At 28.4% G+C, this 26,874-nt stretch overlaps 1 protein-coding gene across 2 annotated transcripts in view; it reads left to right on the forward strand.

The window, feature by feature from the left end:
• Positions 1-26,874, forward strand: part of LOC107438883 (diuretic hormone receptor) — a 226,453-nt gene that overhangs the window by 119,625 nt on the left and 79,954 nt on the right. For both annotated transcript variants that reach the window (XM_043039187.2, XM_043039188.2), the window contains exons 5-6: positions 1,895-1,995; positions 19,565-19,685. In XM_043039187.2, the coding sequence (XP_042895121.1) occupies positions 1,895-1,995; positions 19,565-19,685 (222 nt within the window). The remainder of the gene's footprint in view (positions 1-1,894; positions 1,996-19,564; positions 19,686-26,874) is intronic.

The following is a 26,874-nucleotide window of genomic DNA, read 5'->3' on the forward strand; positions in this document are numbered from 1 at the left end:
ATAAACAGCTATTTCTTTAATGATATCTTTCATTCTTACTGTTCTTATAGTAAGCTGTTTGCTAAATTACAGTATTTACTTAAAAAACCTCTTCCAAGAGACATAAAAAAATTCAATTTTGCATTTAATATGTCAAATAACAATCAGCTATTTCTTCAATGATATCTTTCGTTCTCAATTTTTTTATAGTAAGCTGCTTGCTAAATTACTGAAGTATATGTAATAATTTATATAAAATTAGAATATACATAATTACTTCTTAATTCGCCAATTTATCTCTTAGAAAACTGTAAAACCTCTTCCGAGAGACCCAAAAATTCTACTCTGCATTTAATATTTTAAATAAATAAACAGCTATTTCTTAAATAATAGCTTTCGTACTTAATGTTTTTACATTAAGTTGTTTGCTAAATTACTGAAGTGTTTGTAATATTTCGACGTAAACTTTAATTTTAAAAGAGTTTATTTAATAAAAGACATTTAATATTTAAATCTTTTCAATAATGTCATGTTAATCGTTCTTGATATAGTTCTTTCAACAATATTTATCTTCCAATTTATGTTTCTGTGCAGCATATTGTTTGGGATAAAATCTCGCTTATCGCTTGAGACTCATGATACTTTTTTTTCCATAATTTTTATACACTTAAGTTTTAAGTTCCTTACTTAGAAAATGATTAATCTTTTAGAGCTTACACTAACAAGCGCTAACTGACAGCTTGAGCACAGAGAATGATTTATGGGGCTCTAGAATAATTTTTATGTTTTCTTCTTGTCACAATTTAGTTAAGACGATCATTCGGTTTAGGTTTAATGCTGCTTTTTTTCTAAAAAGTCTTAATTAGTTTTACTCTAAATGTATTTCGAATGGTTTTTCTTCCAAACTATTCGTTTAATTCTCACTTTTTACGTTATCGAGATCTTACATCTTTCCAGTGAGGAAACAATTTTGAAATTCGATTTCAGTTTATCGTAAACAGAGTGAATCGGTAAGAATCGATTTTTTTAACGCAGAAATGTTTTTTATTCTAAACGCACTTAATAGTTTTTTATTCCTTTTTTTCATGTACCTATTATAACAACAATTTAGAAATTAAATCTCATGCACTGAGGAAAAAAATATAGTCAAAACTGCACTTAAGTAATGATTTTGGTTAAATTATCAATAAAATAATGTTTTGTAATGTATGATAAAATTTAGCAAATGTGGTAACTTTAATGATAATCAGGGCAGAAAAATTATTTTTACGATTAAATTTGCTTTTCAGTTTTTTATTTCTTACTAAATGCGTGGTGATAGGAACTATAATTCTGAAAATCAAAATTTCCAGTAAACTATTACCTTAAGAACGGAAAAATCACCAAATGAATGGTTTAAATACCATATATTTTGGTTTTTATGCCATATATTTGGTTTTAAAAACTAGTAACAAATTCTCTCCATTTTTTTTTTATTTAAGATTATATAAATTTAAAAAAAAGCAATATTCATTCAAAAAAAATTTAAACTCTATAAGTTCAGTGGCATTAACTTATAATACACGCATACAAAATCTGAAAACAAAATCCTTTGTTAGCACGAAGTTATATCAGTCTGAAGTTGAGCTCAATTTTTTATCTCAATTTTCTTCTGCAAAAATAGTTTTATTCGAGGCCTAATTTTTTTTTAGTTTCTGGGTCTAAAGCTTTAAGAAGATAAGCTTGACAGATCTAGACACTTGCGTACCAAATTTTTTTCAAAATTTGAAACGTGAAATCGCATTAAAAAAGAAAATTTAAAATCTTCTTTGACGAGAAAATAATTGTTTCGAATGTTCTTCTGTTTGATAAAGAAGTTTTTATTTAATCCATACTAAATCATATTATATAATTATAAAACATTCCTTTCTTTCAGGGTTTATGGGATGTTAAAGATGCTCACACTATTTATTCCATTGGATATGGATTATCATTGATTGCTCTCGCTATAGCATTGTGGATTTTTCTATACTTCAGGTACTTTCTTTACTCCTTGTATACTTGAAATATACTTGATATACTTGGGAAAAATATACTTGAGGGTGCCCCTTGGCGAAATTAGTGACTTATGTTTGGCGCTATTCCTGTTTGCGCGGAGCACCGGGGTAACAGGAATGGCAGCCAAAACATAATGATATTTCAATAAAACATTAGAAAATTTCAACAAAACATCGGCCAAAACTTACAATGAACCTAATATAAGCAAAATTAATAAACCCACTAAAAAGGATTTTGAATCGAAGCAAAACTTAATGGAGTAGGTGCAGAAAGAAAACAACTCTCTTCTTCTTGAATATTCTCAGATTCAGGTGCAGGTTATCTAATAAGATTCAGGTTATCTAATAACAATTAGATGTTCTCTAAATTTATCATGAATAGAATCTGTGCACCTCCGACGAAATACGAATCGAAAATGGCGTCAGTAATACCGGACTAGCGGTGATATTTTTTTCTTAAATCCCTTTTTACGACTGCCCACATACCTTCGATCTTATTGACCAGATTCAAAAGTAACCTTACCAGCCGGTATCCAAAGTAGAACTAACGGACCTCTGAAATTANTGAACATTTAAAAATAACGTAAAAATCTAAACCAATCAGAATCACGATTGGGTTTCAACATCGCCTAGCTTGGCAATCAACCTTGCCGAGAATCAAGGGGCACCTTCAAATATAGTCTACCCATTTTAGTAATTAAATAACTAACTTTTATGTAAGCTGTTCGAAACTTTTCTTTTCAAATTTGATGGAATAACACATTAAATGAAGGAATGGACTATTTTTTGTTGTTTCTGCAATCCACAAAATGAAATACGGATCGCTTCGTATGACTGTTGATCTGATAATCGATTTCTTAAGATTAATATGCAATCTTAAGATTATTAATCTTAATTCTTAATCTAATCAAATTTAAATAAGAGGAACTAAATTTGAGAAAAGGAAAAGGTGAGTTTAGGCAAGCCTAGATTAAGCCATTAAGTTACAATTGCTGGAGAAAAAAATTCTAAATGTCAAAATGCAAACAAACTATTAGAAGAGAACTTCTCCATTGCATAAGCCTAATTAATTTATTCCCTCGTATTAATTATTTCCCTAGTAATTTATTTTCATTTTGATACTTGAATTTCGTTTCAGCTTCTTTTCGAATTTCTTTTCAGCAATTGAAACTTCATGGCTTACTCTAGGTCTGTCTGAACTCACTTTTTCTATAGTTTAAAGTTCAATTTAGTTATGGAGGTGAGAAAGAATTTGAGATGGAAAGATTCTTCCGCGATATAGTGTCCTCTTAATTGAAAGAAAGATTTATCTGAAATATGCAAATTTACTATCAAAGACCAGGGAGTTCAAGGTGCTATGACCATTTTTTAAGAATTGGATTGATATAGAATTTAAAATAGAGTAAGAATTGCTTGCTTTTATGTGTTAAAAGTTACTTAATTATTGGGGACATTTATGATTTATCAGACACTGTTGTGATCAGGATTTACAGACCTCTGATGAATACAATATTTTTAAGTTCCAAAAAAAGAAGAAAGCCTAATGTTTCTGATAAAAATAGATCAAAACGTTATCGGAGTCAAAAAATCATGATTTTTTGACTCCGATAACGTTTTGATCTATTTTTTGATTTTCTAGTAGCTAAATTTTATGAAATGGAAAGTAGAGTTACATACTTTTGTGCAAAACTTAACTAAAATATTTCCATGATTTTTTGAGGCACCGAAATCACCAGGGCTTATAAATTCCAACGCTGAAAAAAAGGTATGGTCAAAACTACTAGAATATGGTCAAATTTACTGCGCTTCGGACTCTTTGTAAGCATCCAAATATTCTGTTATTTTTACTAAAGAACTTTGGTAAGTTTTATAGTAAACAATAAGAAATTTTTTTAGCTTATGTACTAAAATTTTGTAAATGTGGTAAGTTTGGTAATTTTATCATAATACCTTACAGGGGTTCCTAACCCTATGCCCGCGGGCACCATGGCGCCCGTCGATCGGTCTAGGTGCGCCCGCTGCTTATGCCCAACTATAAAATATTTTAGTGTTCCATTTTCCCATTAAATGCTATGCAAATACATACTGAAGTACACTGGCTCAGTAAAGACAAAGTACTTGATAGATTTCTACATTTAATGGAAGAAATAAAAAGTTATCTTGCAGCCCAAAAATCAAACATTTTATTTTTAGAATTAAGAGATCCTCTTTGGCTAGCAGACTTGTCTTTCATAACGGACATAATGGAAAAACTAGATAATTTAAACTTGGAGCTGCAGGGAAAGGACAAACATATACCAAAAATGATCGAGGCTATAAACTCGTTCAGAGCTAGGATAGTTTTGTGATATCACATTTGAAAAATGAAGCCTCTTGTGCATCTTCCAAGCATGGAAAAAAATGATAGGTAACAGTGAAATTGACTTATCAGCATTTGTCATCAACCTCCAATTGCTTAAAGATCAATTTGAAAAGCCTTTTCAACAATTTAATATCATCGAACCTTTGATAACATTTTTGTTAATTCTTTTAAAAACCAAATAAACGTAACCGTAATAGCAACATGCATTTCAGAATTTCTTCAAGTAAAGAGAGACGAAGTGGAGATAGAAATTCTCTTCAGAATGGCATTATCCTCAAAACTATTATATCAGATGAGAAATTCTGGAATATAGTTGAAGGAATAAATTCCATTCTTAAAAAGAGCAGCACATAGAATAAAGTCGTTTCTTGGTTCCACATACTTGTGTGAGTTATTGTTTTTGACTATGAATATCATAAAATCAAAATATAGATCCCGACTTACAGATGAACACCTTGACGATAGCTTGCGAGCAGGAATTTCATCATATTCTCTCAATTATGAAGCGCTGGCCAGTGAAATACCATGCCAAAGACCACATTGACTGTATTTTATAAATAATTTTTATACTTCGCATGTTTTGAAAGCAATTTAGTAATCATTTATTTTACACAAGAATATTAATACTAATTATATTAATATGTTAAATTAATTTTTTCAATTAAATTTTTGTGCATTATATGTAGTGTGTATTGTTACATATGTCTACCAACTATAAATTTATCTTGAAAAAATAAATGGTGCCCGCCATTCGACCGATATTCTGGTATTTGCTCTTTAGAACGAAAAGGTTGGGGACCCCTGCCTTAGATCATGGCATAAGAATCATTTATTCGGCTAAATTTACTTTTCAGCTCTGCATTTTTTACTGAATGTGCGGTAATAAGAACTAGAATTTTGACAACTTAAACTTTCGTTAACAGTTACCATATGAACTGGAAAAATACTAAATGAATACAGTAGTTTTGGGTTTTATTAGCGAGAATTATGGTTTATGAATAAGAAATGTTATTACCATACTGCAGGATAAGTTTACCAGAATTTGTTTCCTCGTGTAGCAAAAACTTTTTTTTTTAATTGCAAAGTAAGACTGGAAAGTGTGTCCACTCTGATTAAACGTACCTTATTCTTTATTTTAAACTTATATAATGGGTAATAACTGTATTCTGAGAAAATACGGTCCCCACATTAAAGTCGAAAAACGTTATAATATTTGAGATCCGTAAAATAATTTTGATTTCGCGTACTTTGAGAAATGTTTGAAACTACTTGCACGATACTAATAATTTTTCATGGAATTATGAAACTCATTTATCATAAGATAATTTCATACAGTAAATAGACCATCTTCATAATTTTTTTTCCTCTTTTTCTATTTAATGATGATCGAAAACCACATTTAATATTATTTGAAATCGTCTTAAACTTTGTAATCTTAAATGAAAGGATGCAAAATAATATTAGTCAACTTGTCAATGAGACTTGTTAGTTCGTAAACTTTTCGAGAGATTCTCATGAAAATTTTAAAATACAAGTTTCTAGCTTTTTATTACTGATGAAAAGGTAAAAGAGAAACAGCTTGAAAAAAATTTTGACTTTAATAAAATTATTACTATAATTTCAAGCTTATTATGAACAAATCTTTGATGATCAACACTTAGGTTTTATAGATTATATATTATATAATGGTTACAGTTATTATACAATGCGAGTTATTTTTGGATTGAGAAAAACGGGAATAAATTTTAAACATTGTATTTTTTACAAAAAAATATATTAAAAATGAAATTCTAATAAAACGATTTAAAATTGTTCCTGTTATTTCTGCATACAATTCTATTTTTCTTATGCATACATAGAATCATGGAATACGTATATGAAAACTTTTGTATACCATGTATACCTACGTATATGTAGCTTTTTGTGTATATAAAAATAATTCATATTCATAACTCAATTTTGTGTATATACAATGCTCAAGAGAGCAAAATATTCAAGACATTAAATCTTTTTTGATAAACTTACGTGAAGAATAACTTTAAATTGCTAGAAACTATTTCTTTTAGCTATAGAAATAATACCAAATCTTTTTATTTCTGTCGAAGTTAATAAAGAAATTACTTTTAAAGCAAAATATACATTAAGCAGTTTTACTGCAAAATCTAGAAAAAAATCTTAAAGACTAAGATTTTGAAACATTAAAAAGCTTTCTAATGCATCAAAGCGAAAAATAAAAGTAAAATCCAAGTAAGCTGTCGTTTTTCTTTTGTTATCATGCCAAATTGGAATAAGTTGGTTTCTTTTATACGTAAATATAAAATATGATAGCGATAAAAGGAAGAATTATTACTTTGGGTGTCGAGTTTAGCAATATATTTTGACTTCCACTTATAATGTATTAAGAGTTTGTTGACATATTTATCTTTTCATTCTTACATGAGTGAAGAAACATCAAAAATATGTTTTCTTTCTAAATAATAACATATTGAATGTGAAGATTGCATTAAGTTAAAGATTTTTTTATCTATACTTTAATTTTAGAAATTTATTATGAAATATATCAAGTTGTATTTAGATCGTAATAAAATTTAGCTGACTGCATAACAAATTTATGTTTTCACTAAGGCTGGGATAACGTAGTTGGAAGCACACTGGACTCATGTTCGTGAACAAGAGTTCGAATCCTGCCGGCCGAAAAAACCCGTGTATTGATTTCTCTATTCTGCTGTTGTTGTTTCGAAAGACACTTAAGCAAGCTAAGCTTGTCAGTCATTGGCCTTTTTCGAATTAAATCAGGAAGGTGTGCCTTTCATTGGACAAGAAAGCACCGCAAGGGTGAAAATACGTCTTTACTCCACCCCACGGACATATGACATCACCACTCATTCGTGAGACCACTTCCTCTATTTAGTCATAGATCTGAAGATGAATAAAGTTTCTCCAGATCCCTGTACTCAGCGACAGACCACAGAACTTCCGATTCCTCAGATTTTACGAGCTGCATATCACATGTACTCGATAGGACGCATCTTTGTCAAGGATCGAACCCCGGCCCTTTAGGACTCTAATCATTCAACTACCATGAAAATATTATGATAATATCGAAACAAATATGATTATATATTATCGTATTTATGTCTATATTATTATAATATTTCTCTTGTTATTTTCATTTAAGCATCATATTATCATTTAAACCTCTTTATTCGTTTTAAACCCCTTAAGTCAATTTGATTTGTTTTTTAAATTTAAAAAGAAAATTGCTACCATTATTCAAAAAATCGATTAATTGAATACTGTCTCATATTTTTGTTTTACAAAGCCAGATCTGTAATAAATTTTAAGAAAGAATTATTTTGAACACTAATGCGTTCGATGCATTGATTGTTAGTTTCATAGATATATTAAATTTTTCGGATTGTTTTATCATTTGAAAGACAAATGTGCTAAATTAATTAGAGTTTGTAAATTTCAGATTCATTAATATGCATTCTTAAAGGGGTATAACCATCTAATACATATAAGGGTGTTATTAAATAATTCATGACAGTATTTGATTAAATGGCATATTTGAGTTACTGATCATTTGTTTGATTGTACATATTTAATGCATGTTTCATCATTTGTTTTATAATGTGTCTCATCTTATGATTGATAATGAATCGTATCATTTGATTCAAAATACGTTTTATTTGATTTGATGGTGTGTTTGAATGGGTGATTGTTTGGTTGATTGCATGTATTTAAATGCAATGATTTGATTCGCAATTCATAATGATTTGATTCGTCATTTCATTCATTTTTTATAACGTGTGTTAGCGTTTGATTCATAATATACTTCATCTTTTGATTCATGATATGCCTCACAATATAATTCATAAGTCGCTTCATTTAATTCATAAATGTATTGGTGTTATTCAGGTATATAAATATTTGATTCATTAAATCATCTTAACATCTTGATTCATCTTAACAAGTGAAATATTTTATAAGTGATAACTGAGTTTATTTCAGGTAATTTATTTTATTCCTTGTTAATCAGTTGATTTCGAAAAACTGGCTTTGTTACTTTATGTTTGATTACACTTAGATATTTTATAGGGAGAATATTAAGGATTACCATAGGAAATAACAGCCCTCATCTAAAAGTAAATCTTGATTTAAGAAAATCTTTATTTGAATCTTAAAATCTTTAAAAGTAAATCTCTATTTAAATCTTGAGTCCACAAAATGTCTGAAGTTATGACATATGAATTTGCAATGAAAAGGCACATTTCTTTGTAGGTATGAAATTATTTTTTTTAAAAGAACTTGCAATATCAAAAATTAAATTAAATACGACAAATAGTATTATCTATATAATGAAGTAGATCATGCAAAACTCAAAATAGAGTTACCTATTTAAGACGAAGAAAAATTTAACTCAGTAGCTTTCTTAATAGCTAGCATTTAAGTTCAACGTAATCTTCCCTCGAATTAAACCCGCATTTACTTATCAGTCATATTATTCACTTTCGTCTTTCCATTATCCGGAACCTAATGGATTTTTCATTATTTTGTTTCACTTAACGAACCTAATTCATCTATCTGAGATTGCATCTGGAAACGGGCCACGTTGCTTCGAATTCCAAACTAACAAGACTCTCCGAGAGAGCGAGAGAAATAACGAAAATTATCCAACAATTGCTTTCTCCGAGATGTTCGGCGTCGACAAGTCGAAACATGTTCCTGGTGGAAATAATCCAAACTCATTAACTGACTGAACTTGCTTTCTCTCGTCCACGCATTCTCGTCTTCAGACAATCTTGTCTGCGAAATTTTTCATTCGAATATAAAAGCAATTATTTTAGAACGTAGAATATTATCCATTGTACACGGATTCGGTTACAAGTTTCCCATAAAAGGAAAAGATTATTTAATGTAAAATTTTTGCCAAGAATAACTGTGTTCCACAATTCTATGTACCTAAAATATTATGTTCGAATAGTATTTTATTTAAACGCTTACATTTGGTTTGGTTTCAATGTAATCGTTATGCACTGTTAGAAATTTCCCGGAAAAAATGGTTAAAGAACAATTTATTTAATTATTATTTTACCTTTTTCAGACAAACAGTCACGCAACTATAAATAAGATGGTATTCAAATTGTTAATTGTGAGAAAAACCGTTTATTAACTGCTTTCACCTAATACGATTAAACGTCAGAATTTTATCCATTTACTTAGGCCCTTCGTAAGAAATTCGCTTAGTTCATGGCAGATGAGTACAAGTTTCATTCAAAATGGATAATCTGTTAATCCCATGATCCGCAGAACGGTGGTTCGAGACCCAGCGTTGATGCCACAACTTTCATTCCCTTCAACTCTTGAAGAGTTTCCAGTGTCCTGCACTTCCAAATTTGTGACCTTTTACCATAAAATATGATACTCTCATTCTTTCTTAGATAACAGCGCTATAAAGCTGTTTCTTTTTTACGGGTTTGAAACCATAGTAGTCGTAAATGGTAAAAAAACGTAAAGGTAAAAAAAAATGTGCTCTACCATAAACTTTACTGTTAATTGGATGGGCAGACTGCTGCCGGTTATTTTACCATAATTTTAGAAGGAAAATTCTTATAATGTATGAAAAATTATAGCATTATAGGAAGTACTAAGAATATTTTATCAGGAATCAGCAACATTGACTTTCCAACTACGATGTTAAAAAAATCTTCCTTTTCCTGAGAAAATCTTTAACAATAACTAATTAGGGTTCAAAATGTCTGTCTTTGAAATATTAATTTCTAATACAGTAAAGAAATAATAATAAAGCGAGAAAAACTTTTGATTTGGATTTTCAATAAAACCAAAGCTACTTTCTCGAATAGATAGTGGAATAACTTGTCAGTTCCTTGAACAAAAATTTGACTTCAGATCTTTGCTTAAGTTGATTAATAAGGCGTTTCTAATATTTATCACTGAAGCATTAGCTTTTAGAAGCGTTAAACTAATTAAAAAGTATGATTTGAAATTTAGCATTTGAATGCAAACGGGTGCATTTTATTAGAGAGCAGTTTATCCTCTTGTGCGAAAGTTCTAGATTTTTCCAAAATTTTCTTTAGTGTCTTTACTACAACGAGAACGTTTTCACTTATGAATAACACATCGTTTTTACACATCGGAACATGAATTGAATGTTTTTCTTTGGTCAAAATTCTTCCATGAAAGTAACATGCAAAAATGAAACAATGATATTATCAACAATCCTCCATTATTTTTTTAAAAGTAAACTTACAAAATTATAATTTGAAAGACTTGGAAGCCATTTTACATATATATATTTAATTTAATTTTGCATCTATTTTTCGAATTTTGTTTTCGTAAGTACACAACGACCTCCTTGATTCTATAAAAAGTGATGCTCAGCAGGATTGGTAATTATTTTGAAATGTCCGTTTTAGAAGTTCATAACATTTAAAAAAGAACAAAAAAGAATCCAAAACCAGTAAAGGCTTAGTTGGGTTGTAATTACGTAATACAGCAAAGTTAAAAATGCTGTCATAGTTTGAATTGACTTGTCGTTTGTGTACAAGTTTCTGATTAGTTTTCTGGAGTAATGCTCATGTAATATGTGTTATTTTAATCAGATAAGTCCTTTGAACAGATAAGCTTTAATCAGATAAAATTTTTGAAACCGATAAAACAATAGTTTTAAACAGTTAACTTTTTATACTGTATAAAAAGTTAACTGTTTAAAACTATTGTTTTACCACTTGTAATAAATTTTGAAATTAATCCTATAATTTCGTTTAATACTTCTTTATCAATAAATAATTTTCTACAAATAAGCGGACAATCATCAACTTCTAAATCACATCTATTATTTCTGCACTGTAAAAGATGCCCGTTGTTTTTACAAAATTTCTCCACATATATTTAACGTTTAAACCCATTCCAAATGATTTATCTTTGTTTTTCGCTATAACCACTAACAGATTAAAACTGTCAATTAAAATAATTTTTTTTGCCATTCATTTTTCGATTGTTTTCTATGCTTCCTATAAATTTCTAGCAATTACTTTATGGTTTTGAGCATAGTATAAATGAACCTGATATTTCACTTTATGATCAAATTGATATAAAATTGAAACAAAATTAGCAATATCTCAATTTCTTCATAGTAAAACACTTAAGTCGCAGTGACTTCGGGGACGGATGGCACGCTTTCCAATAAAGTAACCCAGGTTCTAATAGCAGCGATGACAGTTAGATAAAATTTATGCGGATAGAAACCATTTCTTTTGTCTATAAGTCTGTTGAGACAACAGATCTATTTTTGTTATAAAAACTTGTTTTGTTACGGTAAAAAACTGTGAAGGCTTCGGATTTGCTTTGTAAATTTCATGGTTTTGCCCAATCAACCCAACTACCGGTTTTAAACCATAAATTTTATTTTTTTCATTTATTATTTGCATTTTATACCTTAAATAAAACGAAATGTTTCTTATAAAACATTTTACACATTTTTCGATTAACAACAATAAAATTAACTATATTGCCCTTTTACGATTATAAAAAACTAACAAAAAACGTAATTTATGAAAATTTTAAAACCGTTTTATTAAGCATAGAAATCGTAAGTCTCTAATAAACTATGCTTAAACAAACGGCACAATAAATTGTTCTTTTAATGAAAATTTCAATACAAAACAATTGAAACAAATTTTTCCTTTTAAAAATTTTAAAAAAAAACAATTAATATAAAAATAAATCAATTTGGGACCTTTTTCTAAAATAAATAACTACATGGAGGTAGTTTTGTTTATTTAGTGAACTCATGTATATTATTAATAACATTTAAATCTGAAAAAAATTCATTACTTAAGGATAATATTATTTTTATAATTAAATTTCATCCTGTCAAATGTATTATGTATGATAAATATTATTTATCTTCATTATTAAGGGCTGATTTAAAGTTCACGTCATAAACTAAAGTTTAATACTTCAAATAAGAATATAAGATGAGGTGATATAATCCCTTCGTAATATTAAAGATTTATGCAAACTCCATCGGGATTAAATGTATTCAGGATAATTAACAGATGATTAGAAAGTCTGGTTTTATTATTGAGAGACAAAAAAAATTTTTAAAAAATCTGTTAGGAGAAAAAGTTTGATAATTCTGTTGATTTTTTTTTTTTTGAAAGTTTGGAAAAATATATTAATGCTATCAACTTAAATTATGTTAAAGTGTCAAGAATGAGCTCCTATGCTTTTTTAATATTTGAATATTTTAATAAAAAGAACACGTTTTAAAAGTTTGAGAAGGTATGTTTATGTTGTCTATTTAAATAATATTAAAGCGTCAGAGCATGATACGGATGCGGTTTTTTAATATTTAAAGAGTTTAATGAAATATATTTTGAAAGTTTGTGGAAATATATCTACTTCTAATAAAATAATATTAAAATTTCATACCAACACACTAGTGAATTTCCGATTTTTTTTCTGCATTTAAAGAGTTTATAAAAAGTTGGATAGATATTTTATGCTATCTAAAGAAATCAAAGTTTCATAACAGTACTCAAATGAATTGAATTTTACGTCATTGATTCTTTTTATATTTGAAGATTTTATTAAAAGAATGTGTTTTAAGCATTTAATCATTTAATAGTAAGACTTGGCATAGCAGTAAGTAAAAAAAAATCTCAAAGTTTCATAATAGCACTAGAATGAATTATATATTTTTTCAATATTTAAAGATTTTGAAAGAATGTGTTTTAAAAATTTGAATAGATGTGTTTATGCTGTCGTAGGAAAAATATCAAAGTTTCATAACAACACACGAATAAATATTTCTCTGGTATTTGAAGAGCTTATAGAAAGGATGTGTTTTAAAACTTTAGAAAGACTTATTTATGCTATCTAATGAAATAACATTAAAGTTTCATAACAGCACTCAAATCAATTTTTCAGTATTTTAAGTTTTAAACGTTTTAAAAGCTTAGGAGACATGTTTATACTCTGTATTTAAATGATGTTAAAGTGCTATAATAACACAGGAATAAATTTATCCTTTTTTATACTTAATTAGTTTATGATTAAAGCACACTTTAAAAGTTTTGAGAGACATGATTTTGCATTTTTGATATTAAAGAGTCATTACAGCACACAGATGAGGCAATTTATTTTCAGTTTTAATGATTTAGGTCAATAGTTATGCTATAATATTTTCTGCATAAAATAATCAATTAGAACTATTAACAACTTTTCTCATGATAAAGAGCTTTTATTTAATAAAAAGAAAAAAATTGAGTTTCAAAAATGTAGCGATAATGCATATTTTAAATCATAAAATTTATCAATAGCCATGTCAAGCCTTTTGACTCAAATCAATCAAAAGTGCTTAGTTGCCAAAAATAGGCTTTAATAATTAAAAAAGGTTATAAAAAATTAGCCATTTTCTATAATTAAATTTTAGCAAGATTAAAGTAATATACCATTATTATCTTAATATTTTCTTTTATACAACATATAAATAATTTTGCTTTGTTAAACATAATTGCAACGAAGCCATCTTAAGTGCAAATGTCCATTAGTATACTGTTTTAATTACTGTTGATAAACAGGTAAGCACAAAAAACGACAGTACTTAGCGTAATAAAGAATACAAATCAGTAAAACAATTCTAGGTTGCATTTGAAATTTAAAAATGAATTGCAACGAACTAGACATTAAGCTCACAACATTAATAAAGAAATTTCTTAGACAGTATTTTTTTCACTGTCATGTTTGTAATTTATTCAAAACGTCCCAAGACGTCGTATTAAGGAAGAAATAAAGAAATTTTTCTTCTTAATTTCATCTCGAAAGTTTCTTACGAAACGATGACTTTCTCATGTGTAAGTAAAAAAAGTACATTCTTGAAGAATAATTGCGTCTCTATCTTCAAATAAGAAAGGTTTTGAACTTTCCTAGAATATTTTCCTTTTTTCTTCAAGAAAGTAGATTAAAAGCATAAGCATTTTTTAAATGTTAAAGTTATATGATCCAGCATTACAGAGAGAAATATATTATTAAAAAATATCTCTATACATGCATTATTTTTAAGAGGAAATATAAAGCTTTAATAGAATCTTATTCTACTAATACTTTTATTACTTTTTTTATGTTTTTTGAAAATATGTTTTCACGTTAAAAGAAACTGGCATAAATATTTACCAAGATAATACGTTAGCTATTTTCATTTACACATATTTCTTTTATTCTATTATATGTTTCTTAATAAATTGTTTTAATAGATATGCTGCATTAGGTTTAATGCTTTTGTAAAAACTATCCTCAAAGACGTATGAAGAAATTTCCTCAACTTGACGAATGTTCGTTCGAAGCAAAATACCATCACCAATCTTGACGTAAAATGAAACAAATAAGCAGAAGTTTTTAGCCCTGATATCAGTGAGAATTGCATTTAATAGAGCTTCGGGCATGCATTATTTGGGTCAATTGGGTACATGTATTACTACAGAAATGACCAAGTAGTAGCGACTGAGAAAACGTGTACTTGGATGGGAGTGATAAAAGACAAAATAGTGACCTGTCTATCTGTTACGTTAAGATTACCAGTGAGACACTAATGAGGCTCGAACGTTTGCCAAATATAGAAAACCAATATGACATTACTAGTAGAATTCAGACCAGTAAGAAAGGCATACAGAGCATAATTTGGGTCTTGCATACATGAACTGTTTAACAGGTCAAGACTAGTGTCTGCTTGGATTTGTGACAGAGAAGACACGAATATAATCCTGTATATTTGGACAGGTTATCATAAGCTCCGACCGATGTCTGCCAACCTTAAAAAAGAAAACAACAGAAAACGATTGTAGGCCAGTATACCCGGATGCGAGATTGAAAAATCGCAATTGAGCAAAGAATACATAGACAGGAGATTAGCAAGACATACGAATGGCGATCGAAGAAATCAAAAGGTTAACTATGTGGTGAATCTCACTAAAAGACATCAACAAAAAATGAGTTGGAGCCTGAAACTCAGTACTCCCTAAAAAGACCCGGTTGGCCTGCATATTCATACAGGTCACATAAATGTTAATTTTTTAATTAAAAAACATTTGATTTTAATGAAAACTTTCAAAAAAGATGCATATGACTTAAAATCTGTTTTCTATAAGGATTCTTAAATGGGCATATTAATCTTTGTATATTCTTTTGTTCATAATCAGAAGAAATCAACTCATCACCAAAGAGTGAGGTAATTTTACCCGAATTTTTTCTCCGTGTGTAATGCAAACTCCATGCTCATACTTAGAATAATGTTTTTTTTTTAATATTTTGAAACAACTTTTATTCAGATATTTCTAAGCAAAATAGCATTAAAAATAATAATTTTATTCACGTCTTTTATTTAAAAACAAAGGAGAGAAAGGAAGTAAGAAATGATACAAAAAATATTGTTTGATAAAAATAACCTTCAAACAGTGGAACTAGACAAAAGGAAAATAAACTTAGCTTTTTTAAAACATTCCTCATCATTTTCAATCTCAACAGTTATCGTCGAAACAGCCCGAAGTCGATCAATTTAATTACGTTCTCTGATACACATCTCTAGATGTTGATGAAGTAAACAATAAAGAATCTTACATCAAATGATGTTCAAGTCTGGAGAAGAAAGAATAAAATAATGATTTATTTTTCCATGTCTTAGGAAATATGATTGATTTCTCTTTCATATCCATTTCCGCTCGCAAATGGAAAACAGCGAATAACATCAACGGCAACGGATTGAATAAATAGCTACACTGATTTTTTTCTCCTTTTTATGAATAAGGTAAAAAATTATTTCCATAATGAAGTAAGCTCACGAAAAAATTCAGTAAGTTTTCACAATTTATGAAACTTCATGCGAAGTTTAATGTTTAATAATAATTTGTGCAGTTAAACATAGTTTTGACAGATATTTTTTACAAAAATTAGATTTAAAAGTGTTACTTTTACAAAATATTTTTTTACATGTATTGGGGTAAAGCACTTTGAAAAAAGTATGGTTAAAACTACCAGAATATTGTCAAATTTGTCGTGTTTCTGGCCCTATGGAAACACTAAAAAGCTCGGTAAATTTAACTAAGATTATAAATAAAATATAATTTTATAATGTGTTATAAAATTTGGTAAATGTGGAGAAATTTTGCAAATTTAACATGATACCTTAGAGCTACACGGTTAATAAATAGCTACACGGATTTTTGCCNTATACTTGACATGCTTCTTACTGTCCTTGGCTCCTTCTGTAGTTGGGCCACCGGAAAGTAAGTTCACTGCTTCTGTTTATTTTGCAATCGAATATCAAAACACAAAAACATATAGAAGATTTTCTGATTTTTTGAAAAAAAAATATGCAAAATATATTTAAAAATATACATTTATAAAAATCGAAGAGTAAGTCATGTGATATTCAATGAAATTATCATGTTTGATAAAAGCTACAAATCAATGAAAAATATCGCTATATTTTTCTCATTTATAAACGAGTAGACATTCGTATGGATGAATTTAGTTCAAATTTTTAAAAATATAGTTATCGAATTTTCTATAACTCAACTATTTTGACAAAGAAGCTTAAAAATTGAAATATTTTATGATAGGAAGGTTTTTATACCGGAATGTAATATTTTAAAGTAAAAAAAAAGCATTTATTTTGAAATTTCAGTATTAGCATTTTTAAGATAACATTTCAACATATTTGAATTAAATAAAACACTTAAAAAAGTTACTTGAAATCTTGTTAATCTGAAATGGAAAAAGAAATTAAAAATAACGCGATAAAGATCACGGTATCCATGTCTGTCTAAACCAATCTTTCACAACTCTTCTAACTATTTTTTATGCCTTTGAAAAGAAATTGTGACATTCTAATACAACTGACAGATCATATCAAGGACAAAAAGAGCACTAAATTCGAAATCTCTTGATTTTCTTTTTTTTTTATGTTTTACCGCCAGAGAAAAAGCGCACACTTTTTTTTTATCTTCATTTATATTTACATGTATTTTTTTGGAAGAAGGGAGATGTACAAGTAAACATATTTCTTTTTATTTTTACTTATTTTTTTAATATAAGAAAAAATAAAAAAGGGAACTATCTTATTTACATTTTTCAACATTATGTTTTATATTTTTCCTATTAATTGCTATTGGGCCATACTTCTTCGTGTTGTTAAATATTCGAAAACTTATTTAAAAATATGCATTCATAATAATTGAAAAATTAAGTGCACTAACTACTATTTGTGTAAATTTTTTATTAAATTATTTTAAACATTAGCAAAGATGTAAATGGTTTTAAGGGAAGTCAAGACAAATTAAACTTTTATGCTAATGACACAACATTTGTGTATTCTGAAGCCGAATTTCATTAAATTTAATATGATTGTTCTTATTAAAAGTCTTAAATGTCATAGTTTTCAGAAATTTATAGTGTATATGTAAAGATTAAAATGCTACGTTATTGCTATCAACATAAAATATATTCATAATTTTAGATGATGATTTTCGTGATGTTTTATTTGAATGTAATTTCTTTTAAATACAATGAACATTTAAATATTTCTTTGAAAAGAGAAAATACCAGAACAAAATCTTTTTCTATTTTGAACCCGATTGTCAGAAAGCAAAGCTTAACAAAGACTTTATTTTCCAATATTTTTTTTAAAATGAGCGTCTTTTTACTCAAATCGTTTACTATAGAAAAGAAGTATTTTCACAGATGGGCAAAAGCCCGATAATTGGTCTTCAGTCAAAATAAAATGTTTAAAAAAACGCTGCTAATATTTTGCCAACTTAAAAAAGAAATCTTATGATCACTTAAAATATTATAAATAGTAGGGATTAATTATCGCTATTTTTCTCGTACACTATACTCATTATCGCTAAAACTTTACTTACACTTTAATTATCGAAAACGCAATGTTTATCCTGCTATCGTAAAAATTATGACTCAAAGCTGCTATTAAATATTCCAAAAATGATTAAAAAATTTATTATTTTAAAAAGCAAAATTTTTTTCGATTCATTTTATTTTACAATATCAATCATATAAATACGTTAGTCTATAATTGCAAATAATAAAAACTACTAGTCTGTAAGCAAGTATAAAAACTAAGATCTTACTTTACGACAACAACAAAATCTTAAGAATTATAGACGAGGAAATTTTTAGTTTATGAAAATGTAAATCCGATAATAATGTAAATATGCATGTGTGCATGAAATGTAACTAAATACGATAACAAAAGTGCTATTAATTAAAACCGTGATATTAAAATTATTTTTGGATATAACTTTTTTTTTCTTTTTTCTATTTCAAGAAGTCACTATAGTTAGTTTGAAAAATTATTTTTTGAATGCGTGTTGCCTGTAATGTATAGACTTAAGACATTTTATGAAATACTAAAGCAATATAATATTATATGTAATGCCTCAAAGTATGAATGAATATTATTTTAGCCATTTTTCTAAAATTGCTATGCAATGACAAAATGCATATTGTCAATAATAAGTATAATCCAAAGTATCAGGCATTAGGTGCTCCAGGTTTGACCTGTAACAAAGCATGTATACCCAATAAGTTTTCATGATCTCCATTTACTTTTTCTTAAATATAATGTATTATTAGAAAAAAATGCTTGTTTTTTAATCAATGCATTTTTATTTTTCTCCTTTTTTCCTTTCTCTTTTTGTTTTTAGACATTATGCACAATGCATGATAGAAAAAGTAGGAAGCAGAATTAAACTTTTTTACTTACAAAAAGACTAAATTTGCTTCTTGCACTGTAAAAATTAGACACTAATTTTGATTCGACAAAACTATTTCCGAAAATCTACGCAAACTTCATTTAATTGCATGTTTCCGATCAATTGTAAAACATTTCTTTTACTTTCAAGTGCACGAATCTGAATCGCAATGACTGCGTTTCAATTTCAGAGTTTTCCGAAATATTCAGAAACGTTTCTGAAAATTGCATGCACCGAAACTGCCTCATATGTTCAAAAGCGATTCGGGATTTTCTTTACAGTGTAGGCACTCTGTGAAATGACTGCATTTTATAATTTGTCTGTGAAATATGTGCAAAAAAGAAACTAGACTATCTACCAAACTTGTTTTTGAAATTGTGTTATTTTATTTGCAGTGACCTTCGTTGTCTGAGAAATACAATTCATACCAACCTCTTGGTCACTTACCTCTTTATTGACTTAACTTGGATCATCACAGCAGCTTTGCAAACAAGTGCTTCACCACAAGCAAATAAGGTAAAATCTTAATGAAAGTTTTTATTCCACACTGTTCGAATCTTTATTCTAAAATTGCAGTGAAATACCCGACAGCAGTCTGTCCATCCGATTAACAGCAAAGTTAACGATTAAAAACATTTTTTACCTTTACGGTTTTGAAATTATTTGCAACTAGTCTGGTTATAAAACTATGAACACAAAACTATACAAATGAATTTTTTACCATTTACAACTAGCATGGTTTCAAAACTGCAAAAAGGAATTTTAACTGTTGGGTTTTAATAGGCATTCGAGTGTGAAGAACTGAAACTGGGGAGTATAGGACACTGAAAATACTTCACGTGTTGAAGGGAAAGGAGGAAACATTGAGGTGTCAACGATGAAAATCGAACACCGATTCTGTCGATCATGAGATCGGCAAATTAGATTACTCGACTGTAATCTGCTTGTAGTTGCAAGAAACTAAGTGGCTTCATTCGGGACACATATTATTCTTCCCAAGACACATATTATAGAACGAAAATAGTTTCAACTGTGTCACGTGATTCAAAAATTACAAAAAAATATTGAAGTGTCCCTCCTTATTAGATAAATGTATATGCTATTTTAAATTGTTTCGGTCAAGGAAAGTTATTTTTAAAGATTGTTTATATTTATTTTCTGACCAAATTGGGTATTTTTGAAAAATTTGACTCACATAATATAGTGTGAAACTTGTTTCATATTCGACTCATGATTCAGAAAATTTAAAAAAACTCATGAATTGTCCTTTCTTATTAGATTAATATATATGCTATTTTGAATGTTTCGGACAAGAAAAGATATTTTTAAAAATTGTTTATAAATATTTTCCAAACAAGTTGAGTATTTTCGGAAAATTTAACACACATATTAAAGTGCGAAAGTAGTTTCAAATGTTACACAAGATTCAAAAAGTTAAAAAAAAATTCACGAAATGTTCCTCTTTAATATATTAATGCATATGCTATTTTCAGTGTTTCGGACAAAGAAAGATTATTTAAAGGATTGTTTTTATTTATTTTACGACCAAATTGGGTATTTTCGGAAAATTTGGCACACATATTTTCATTCGAAATTAGTTTCAAATGTTACACGTGACTCAAAAAATTAAAAAAAAGTTCACAAACTGTCTCTCCTTATTGGATGAATTTTTAATGTTTCGAACTATTTTTAATGTTTCGGACAAGGAAAGATATTTTTAAGGATTGTTTATAATTATTTTCCGAACAAGTTGGGTATTTTGGAAAAAATTGAAGCACATATTTCAGTAGGAAAATAGCTTTAAATGTAACTCGTGATTCAAAAAATTAAAAAAAAATTCACAAATTGTCTCTCCTAATTTTATTTTAATTATGTATATTTCGGACAAGGAAAGATATTAAGGATTGTTTATAATTATTTTCCTAACAAATTGGGTAATTTCGGAAAATTTTACACACATATTATAGTACAAAAATTGTCTCAAATGTGAAATGTGACTCAAAAGATTCAAAAAAATTCACAAAATATCCTTTATTAGATTACTTTATTATAGTAATGTATATGCAATTTCGAATGTTTCGGACAAGGAATCATATTTTTAAGTACTCTTTATATTTATATTCTGAGCAAGTTGGGTATTTTCGGAAAATGTGACACACATATTCTAGTACGAAATTTGTTTTGTATCACATGATTTAAAAAATTAAAAGTAAATTCGTGAATTGCCCCTCCTTATTAGAATCATGTATGTTGACTTGTTGAGTATGTTGAGTTGTGGAAAAAATAAAAAAAATTAATGTTAACTTGTTCAGATTGTGACGCGTGATTTAAAAATTTTTAAAAAAATCACGAAGTCTACCTCTTTATTAGGTTAATGTATATGCTATTTTGAATGTTTCGGCCAAGGAAGGATATTTTTAAGGATGGTCTATATTTATTTTTTGACCAAATTAGATATTTTCGAAAATTTTGACACTCATATTTTAGTACGAAATTAGTTTCAAATGTGACGCGTGATTTAAAAAATTAAAGGAAAATTAATGATCCGCCTCTCCTTTCTAAATCAATGCATATGCTATTTTTTCAGCATGTTTTCGACATTAAGTTATTTTTTAAGGGATTGTCGATATTTATTTTCTGACAAATGGTTGTATTATTGAAAAATTTGACACACATTATTTTTAGTATAAAAGTAGTTTCAAATGAGACACGTGATTAAAAAACCTCATTTCCCAGTACTCCCTAAATTTTAGGGAATTGAAATCGAAATACGAAAAAATCTATGCTTAATTTATTGAAAGTATCATTTTTTCTGATTTCATGACTTAATACCGAAAGCACTAATTAATTTGTATATTTGACGTCCCCCCTTTGAAACTTTAAGATTGGCTCCTTGAACGTGTTTTTCATTTTATTAGATAAAAAGTTATTCAGTATAGTCCATTTTTTACTAACACACTGTACGAAGATATTTTTACGGGTTTGTTGCAGAAAATTTCTTCCAACTTGTTTCTTCTAGTAGCTTAGGGAGAAATCTCAGATAATATTGCTGCCATATTTGTTCTTTATTATTATAACGTTAATTTTTACAGTGTAACACTAATACTAAAGCAATATGCTTGGAGTTTATAGACTCATTAAATAAAACTCATTGATTCTAATAAGTATCATTATAAATCAATGGGTGTTATTTGAAAGGCTGAAACAAAATTGACTGATTAACTCAAACAAACTATTCCAATTCATCTGATAGCAATCAGTAACTACAATCATCGCAGAAAAGAAACTGGTGTGAGTTTCATTCAAATCATTGGGCTTGAACTAAAAGGTTCAAATCATTAATTATAACAAACTGATTCAATTTTTTTATTACTGACTTTAATAAAATCAAAAATATTTGGCTTTTATTATAATCAATCGATTCGAAAAAAGTTTTGAATGAATCACTCTTTTATTTTAGCATAACATCACAAAGTATATGTTGGGAAATCAACAAATTACTAGCTTCTTTCCCATAATTTCAAACAAACAAAATAATTTTGACAGAAAACATAAAATTAACTGATTCATATTGATTTTTATCAGTATTAAATTAAATAACTGTATTAATAAATCCCACCGCTGTGATTTGAATGTCAAATACAGTACCTAATTCTATTGAAAAAAAAGTAAGTTATTCCTATTCTATTCTTATACTTATTCTTATACAATGTTGGAATTTTTATTACAAAATTACATTAAAATAAACGGAATCAGTCTGTTCATTTAATTAACCGTAAAATTTACGGTGAAGAAGATTTTCTACCCTTACGGTGGAGAAACCGTTTACAACTGGCATAGTTAAAAAACCATAAATACGAGACAATACGGCTTTTCAACCATTTACAACTTGCATGGGTTTCAAAATCATAAAAAAGTCCCACTGAACATTGAAGTTAGGCTTTTCATTAGCTACTGGGCATTAGAGTTATGTTGCGGTTGAGTTGTGTTTTTTCAAATGAACTGTGGAAACTGGCTTAATTTGTATATATGATTGTTTCCCCTCTCATGAGAGATGAGAAATATTAGACTTTTTCGTGTTAAGCAGGTTTTTGAAGCTGCCATTTATACGTGAATGAGAGAATCGTATTCTAATAGTACAGGGTCACAAAATTTTCCAACACTGAAGATTACTGAAATTTTATCCTGTTCAAAGAAAGCAACTTTTTGAAAAAATTATGTTATACAAACCATCTTAAGCTCCTTAGAAGCTAATTTCCTTTGACATCTCATTATAATACATAACATGATAGTAAATAATTTAAATCTACTTAAATAGCTATTAGAATAATTTATAAATTTGGTAATAATTAATGATACATTTAATGAAAATGCCAAAATCTGTCTTTGTAGTTAAAAAAAAACTATTCAGAAATGATAAGAAAAGATTCATGAAATGACAAAGTAAGGAATAGATTTTGAATTGAATGACGGAGCAGTTGGAGAAATTGAAGCAACTCATGCGTTATGCATACTTATAAAAATGATTTATTTCGTCATTCTATCATTATATTTTATGCTTGCTAACCAAGTATAAAGAGTAAAAATTCTGCTTTTGTATCTTTTTGCGATATTACAAAGTTTCAAAACTTGGAATTTTATGCATATTTCTTCAGATTTATACCATCATTCTTTAGATTATGAAAACATTTTTTTTTTTCAAATTTCTTTAGAGTTACAGTTCAATGACATGACATAAATATTTTTTAACATTTTTAATGTTCGAAAAATCAAAATATTTATACATGTGTAAAATGGTCTACCAATAATATTTGCGGACAAATGGTTATATATATATATTCTTATTTCAATTCTTCTTATCTTCACTGTTAAAACTTTTTAATTCTTGAATCTGACTTTAATATCTTATATTTTCGATCATCTTGAACTCTTCAGTTTGGTTAAAGAAAGTTCCTCATCCTTTTTATTAAACAGAAAAACATTATATGATATATTCATTACATCAAAAATGATATAATTTGTTTTACTTAAAATTTCTTTAAAACTTAATACAACTAAATATTTTCAAAGCAGTTAAATATTTAGTAAATAATATATATTTTATTTATTTATTATAAACAATTTAGAATTAAGCTGAGAAAAATGGCTTTTATCAGTTGATGAACTATTCTATACATTCCATACAGCTCTATTCTAATACATACCATCCCCGTTTCTATGAAATTTGATCTTTTTTTTAAACGTTGTATTTTATATTGCATTCAAAATATGGCAAAATGTATATAATGTTGTTTATAAAACATTACAGAAGTGTATATAGTTTGCAAATGTATGCTTACAGAATATGAAGCATATTGTGCACCTTCGTAAAATATTCGAAAAAATATTCCCCTTTTGTTAAAAAGATACACTTTAGTTTATTATTTCGTAAAAAATTGCTTGTAAAAATATTTTTGCAGGATTGTGCATATAGTTGAGCACAGAGCGAGAAATTAAATTTGTTATCTTTGTTTAAAAGCGCATTGTTCTAAAACTCTTTCTGTTGAACTTACTCTTTCTGAACTACTCATCTCAGAGTGTCTACACTATTCATTCAGTGGTGCTAATATGGTGTAAAGCTGTCTTAATATCGGGTTAAATTAAAGCATATTATCGTACCCCAACTTGATTACACGATAATGTGATTCAGCTTGGACGGAAACATAGCTCAATTTAACACTATACTAAGGTTCAAGTAAATATTCACCATAGTGTGGTTCAACATTGAACTTTCTACATTGATAACTACACATTATTCACACTGCTCATTCAATGGGACCTACATGATACTAAACTGTCTTAATACACACACAGTTCTTTCAGTGTTGCTAATAAGGTGGTAAGTTAAAGCATTATCATATATCAACTTGATTACACGATAATAAGATTCAACTTGAACGAAAACGTGGTTCAATTCTACCCTTTATTAAGGTTGTAGTTAATATTCACCATAGTATGGTTAAACATTGAACATTTTCTACACTGTTCATTACACACTGTCTACCTACACTGTTCATTCAGTGATGCTAATATGGTGCTAAACTTGTGTTAAGTTGAAGCATGTTATCGTAACGCAACTTGATTACACGATAATAAGATTCAACTTGAACGGAAACATAGTTCAATTTAACACTTTATTAAGGTTACAGTAAATAATCAGCATATTATGGTTCAACATTGAAATACAGTACAGAACCCGTTATCCGGAAATCAGAAAACCGGAAAACCAAAGAAACCGGAACGAAATTCGATAAATTTTCCCGCCATTTTAAAAAAGAAAAAACTTTTTTTTTCCTCATGAGATTTTAGGATTTTTCCTTCATTTTTGAAAGATGTTTACCTTACCATCATTTTGGAAATAATCATTAGTGTATTACTTCATCGTTTTTTCTTCTTTTTAAGATTGTTTCCAAATATTTTTTTTAGTTGGGTTTAACAATAAAAAAGCGGCTTTTTGTAGCGATTCAGAAAACCGGAAAAATCAGTTATCCGGAATAGCGATGGTCCCGATCNTTTCTGAGCCCAAGTCTGCGGGTTCAATCCCCGGCCCAGACACCAGATTTTCAAGATGCAGAAAATCCTCAGCGGCCATGTCGTATGATTATGCGGCATGTAAAAGATCCCTGGAGTGCCTTATTGGCTCTTGGCATTTCCGGCAAAACTAAATTCCTAGTGCACTTTAACATCCAAATAGAGTCTCGGTGCTGCCATCTAGTGTGGCAGAAACTAGACGTCCAAATTAACATGGCCAACGGTATCTCACTCATTGTGGTGGTCCTGAAAGAGTGGATACCACTTCTGGTGAACACACTAGGTCTGCTCATCGGGAAGACTGATTGTGCAGCTCATAGGAAATAAAAATTATAAGCAATTTAGGACAAAACTGAGAAAAATGGTTTTTATCCGTTGATGAGCTATTCCATACATTCCATGCAGCTCTATTCTAATACATTCCATCCCCGTTTCTATGAAATTTGATCTTTTTTCTTAAACTTTGTATTTCATATTGCATTCAAAATGTGGCAAAATGTATATGGTGTTGTTTATTAAATATTAAACAGAAGTGTATATAGTTTGCAAATGTATAGTGTTTACATAATATGTAACATACTTTCATATTATGTCGTGCACTTTCGTAAAATATTCGAAAAAATATTTACATTTTGCTAAAAATATACATTTTAGTTTAATATTTTATAAAAAATTGCTTGTAAAACAATTTTTTGTAAGATTGTGTATACAGTTGAGCACAGAACGGGAAATTATGTTTGTAATCTCTGTTGAAAAGCACAATGTTCTAAAGTAAGTGCTCTACAACTTTTGAAATTTTGAACTTACTTTTTCTAAACTGTTCATCTCAGCCTGTCTACACTATTCATTCAGTACTATTAGTACTGAATGAATAATGTAGACAGTCTGAGATGAACCGATTTGGTGTTTGGTTTACCAGTTCCGATTTGGTGTAAAGCTGTCTTAATATCCTTTTAAGTTATTACCAAACTTGTTACCCCAACTTGATTACACGATAATGTTTTAACTTGGACGGAAACATAGTTCAATTTAACACTTTAGTAAGATTGCAGTAAATATTCACCACAGTGTGATTCAACATTCAACTTTCTGCATCGGTAACTACACCCTGTCCACGCTGTTCATTCAATGGGAC

This window comes from Parasteatoda tepidariorum, chromosome 5 (genome assembly GCF_043381705.1).
Source record: "Parasteatoda tepidariorum isolate YZ-2023 chromosome 5, CAS_Ptep_4.0, whole genome shotgun sequence".
Lineage (NCBI taxonomy): Eukaryota > Metazoa > Arthropoda > Arachnida > Araneae > Theridiidae > Parasteatoda > Parasteatoda tepidariorum.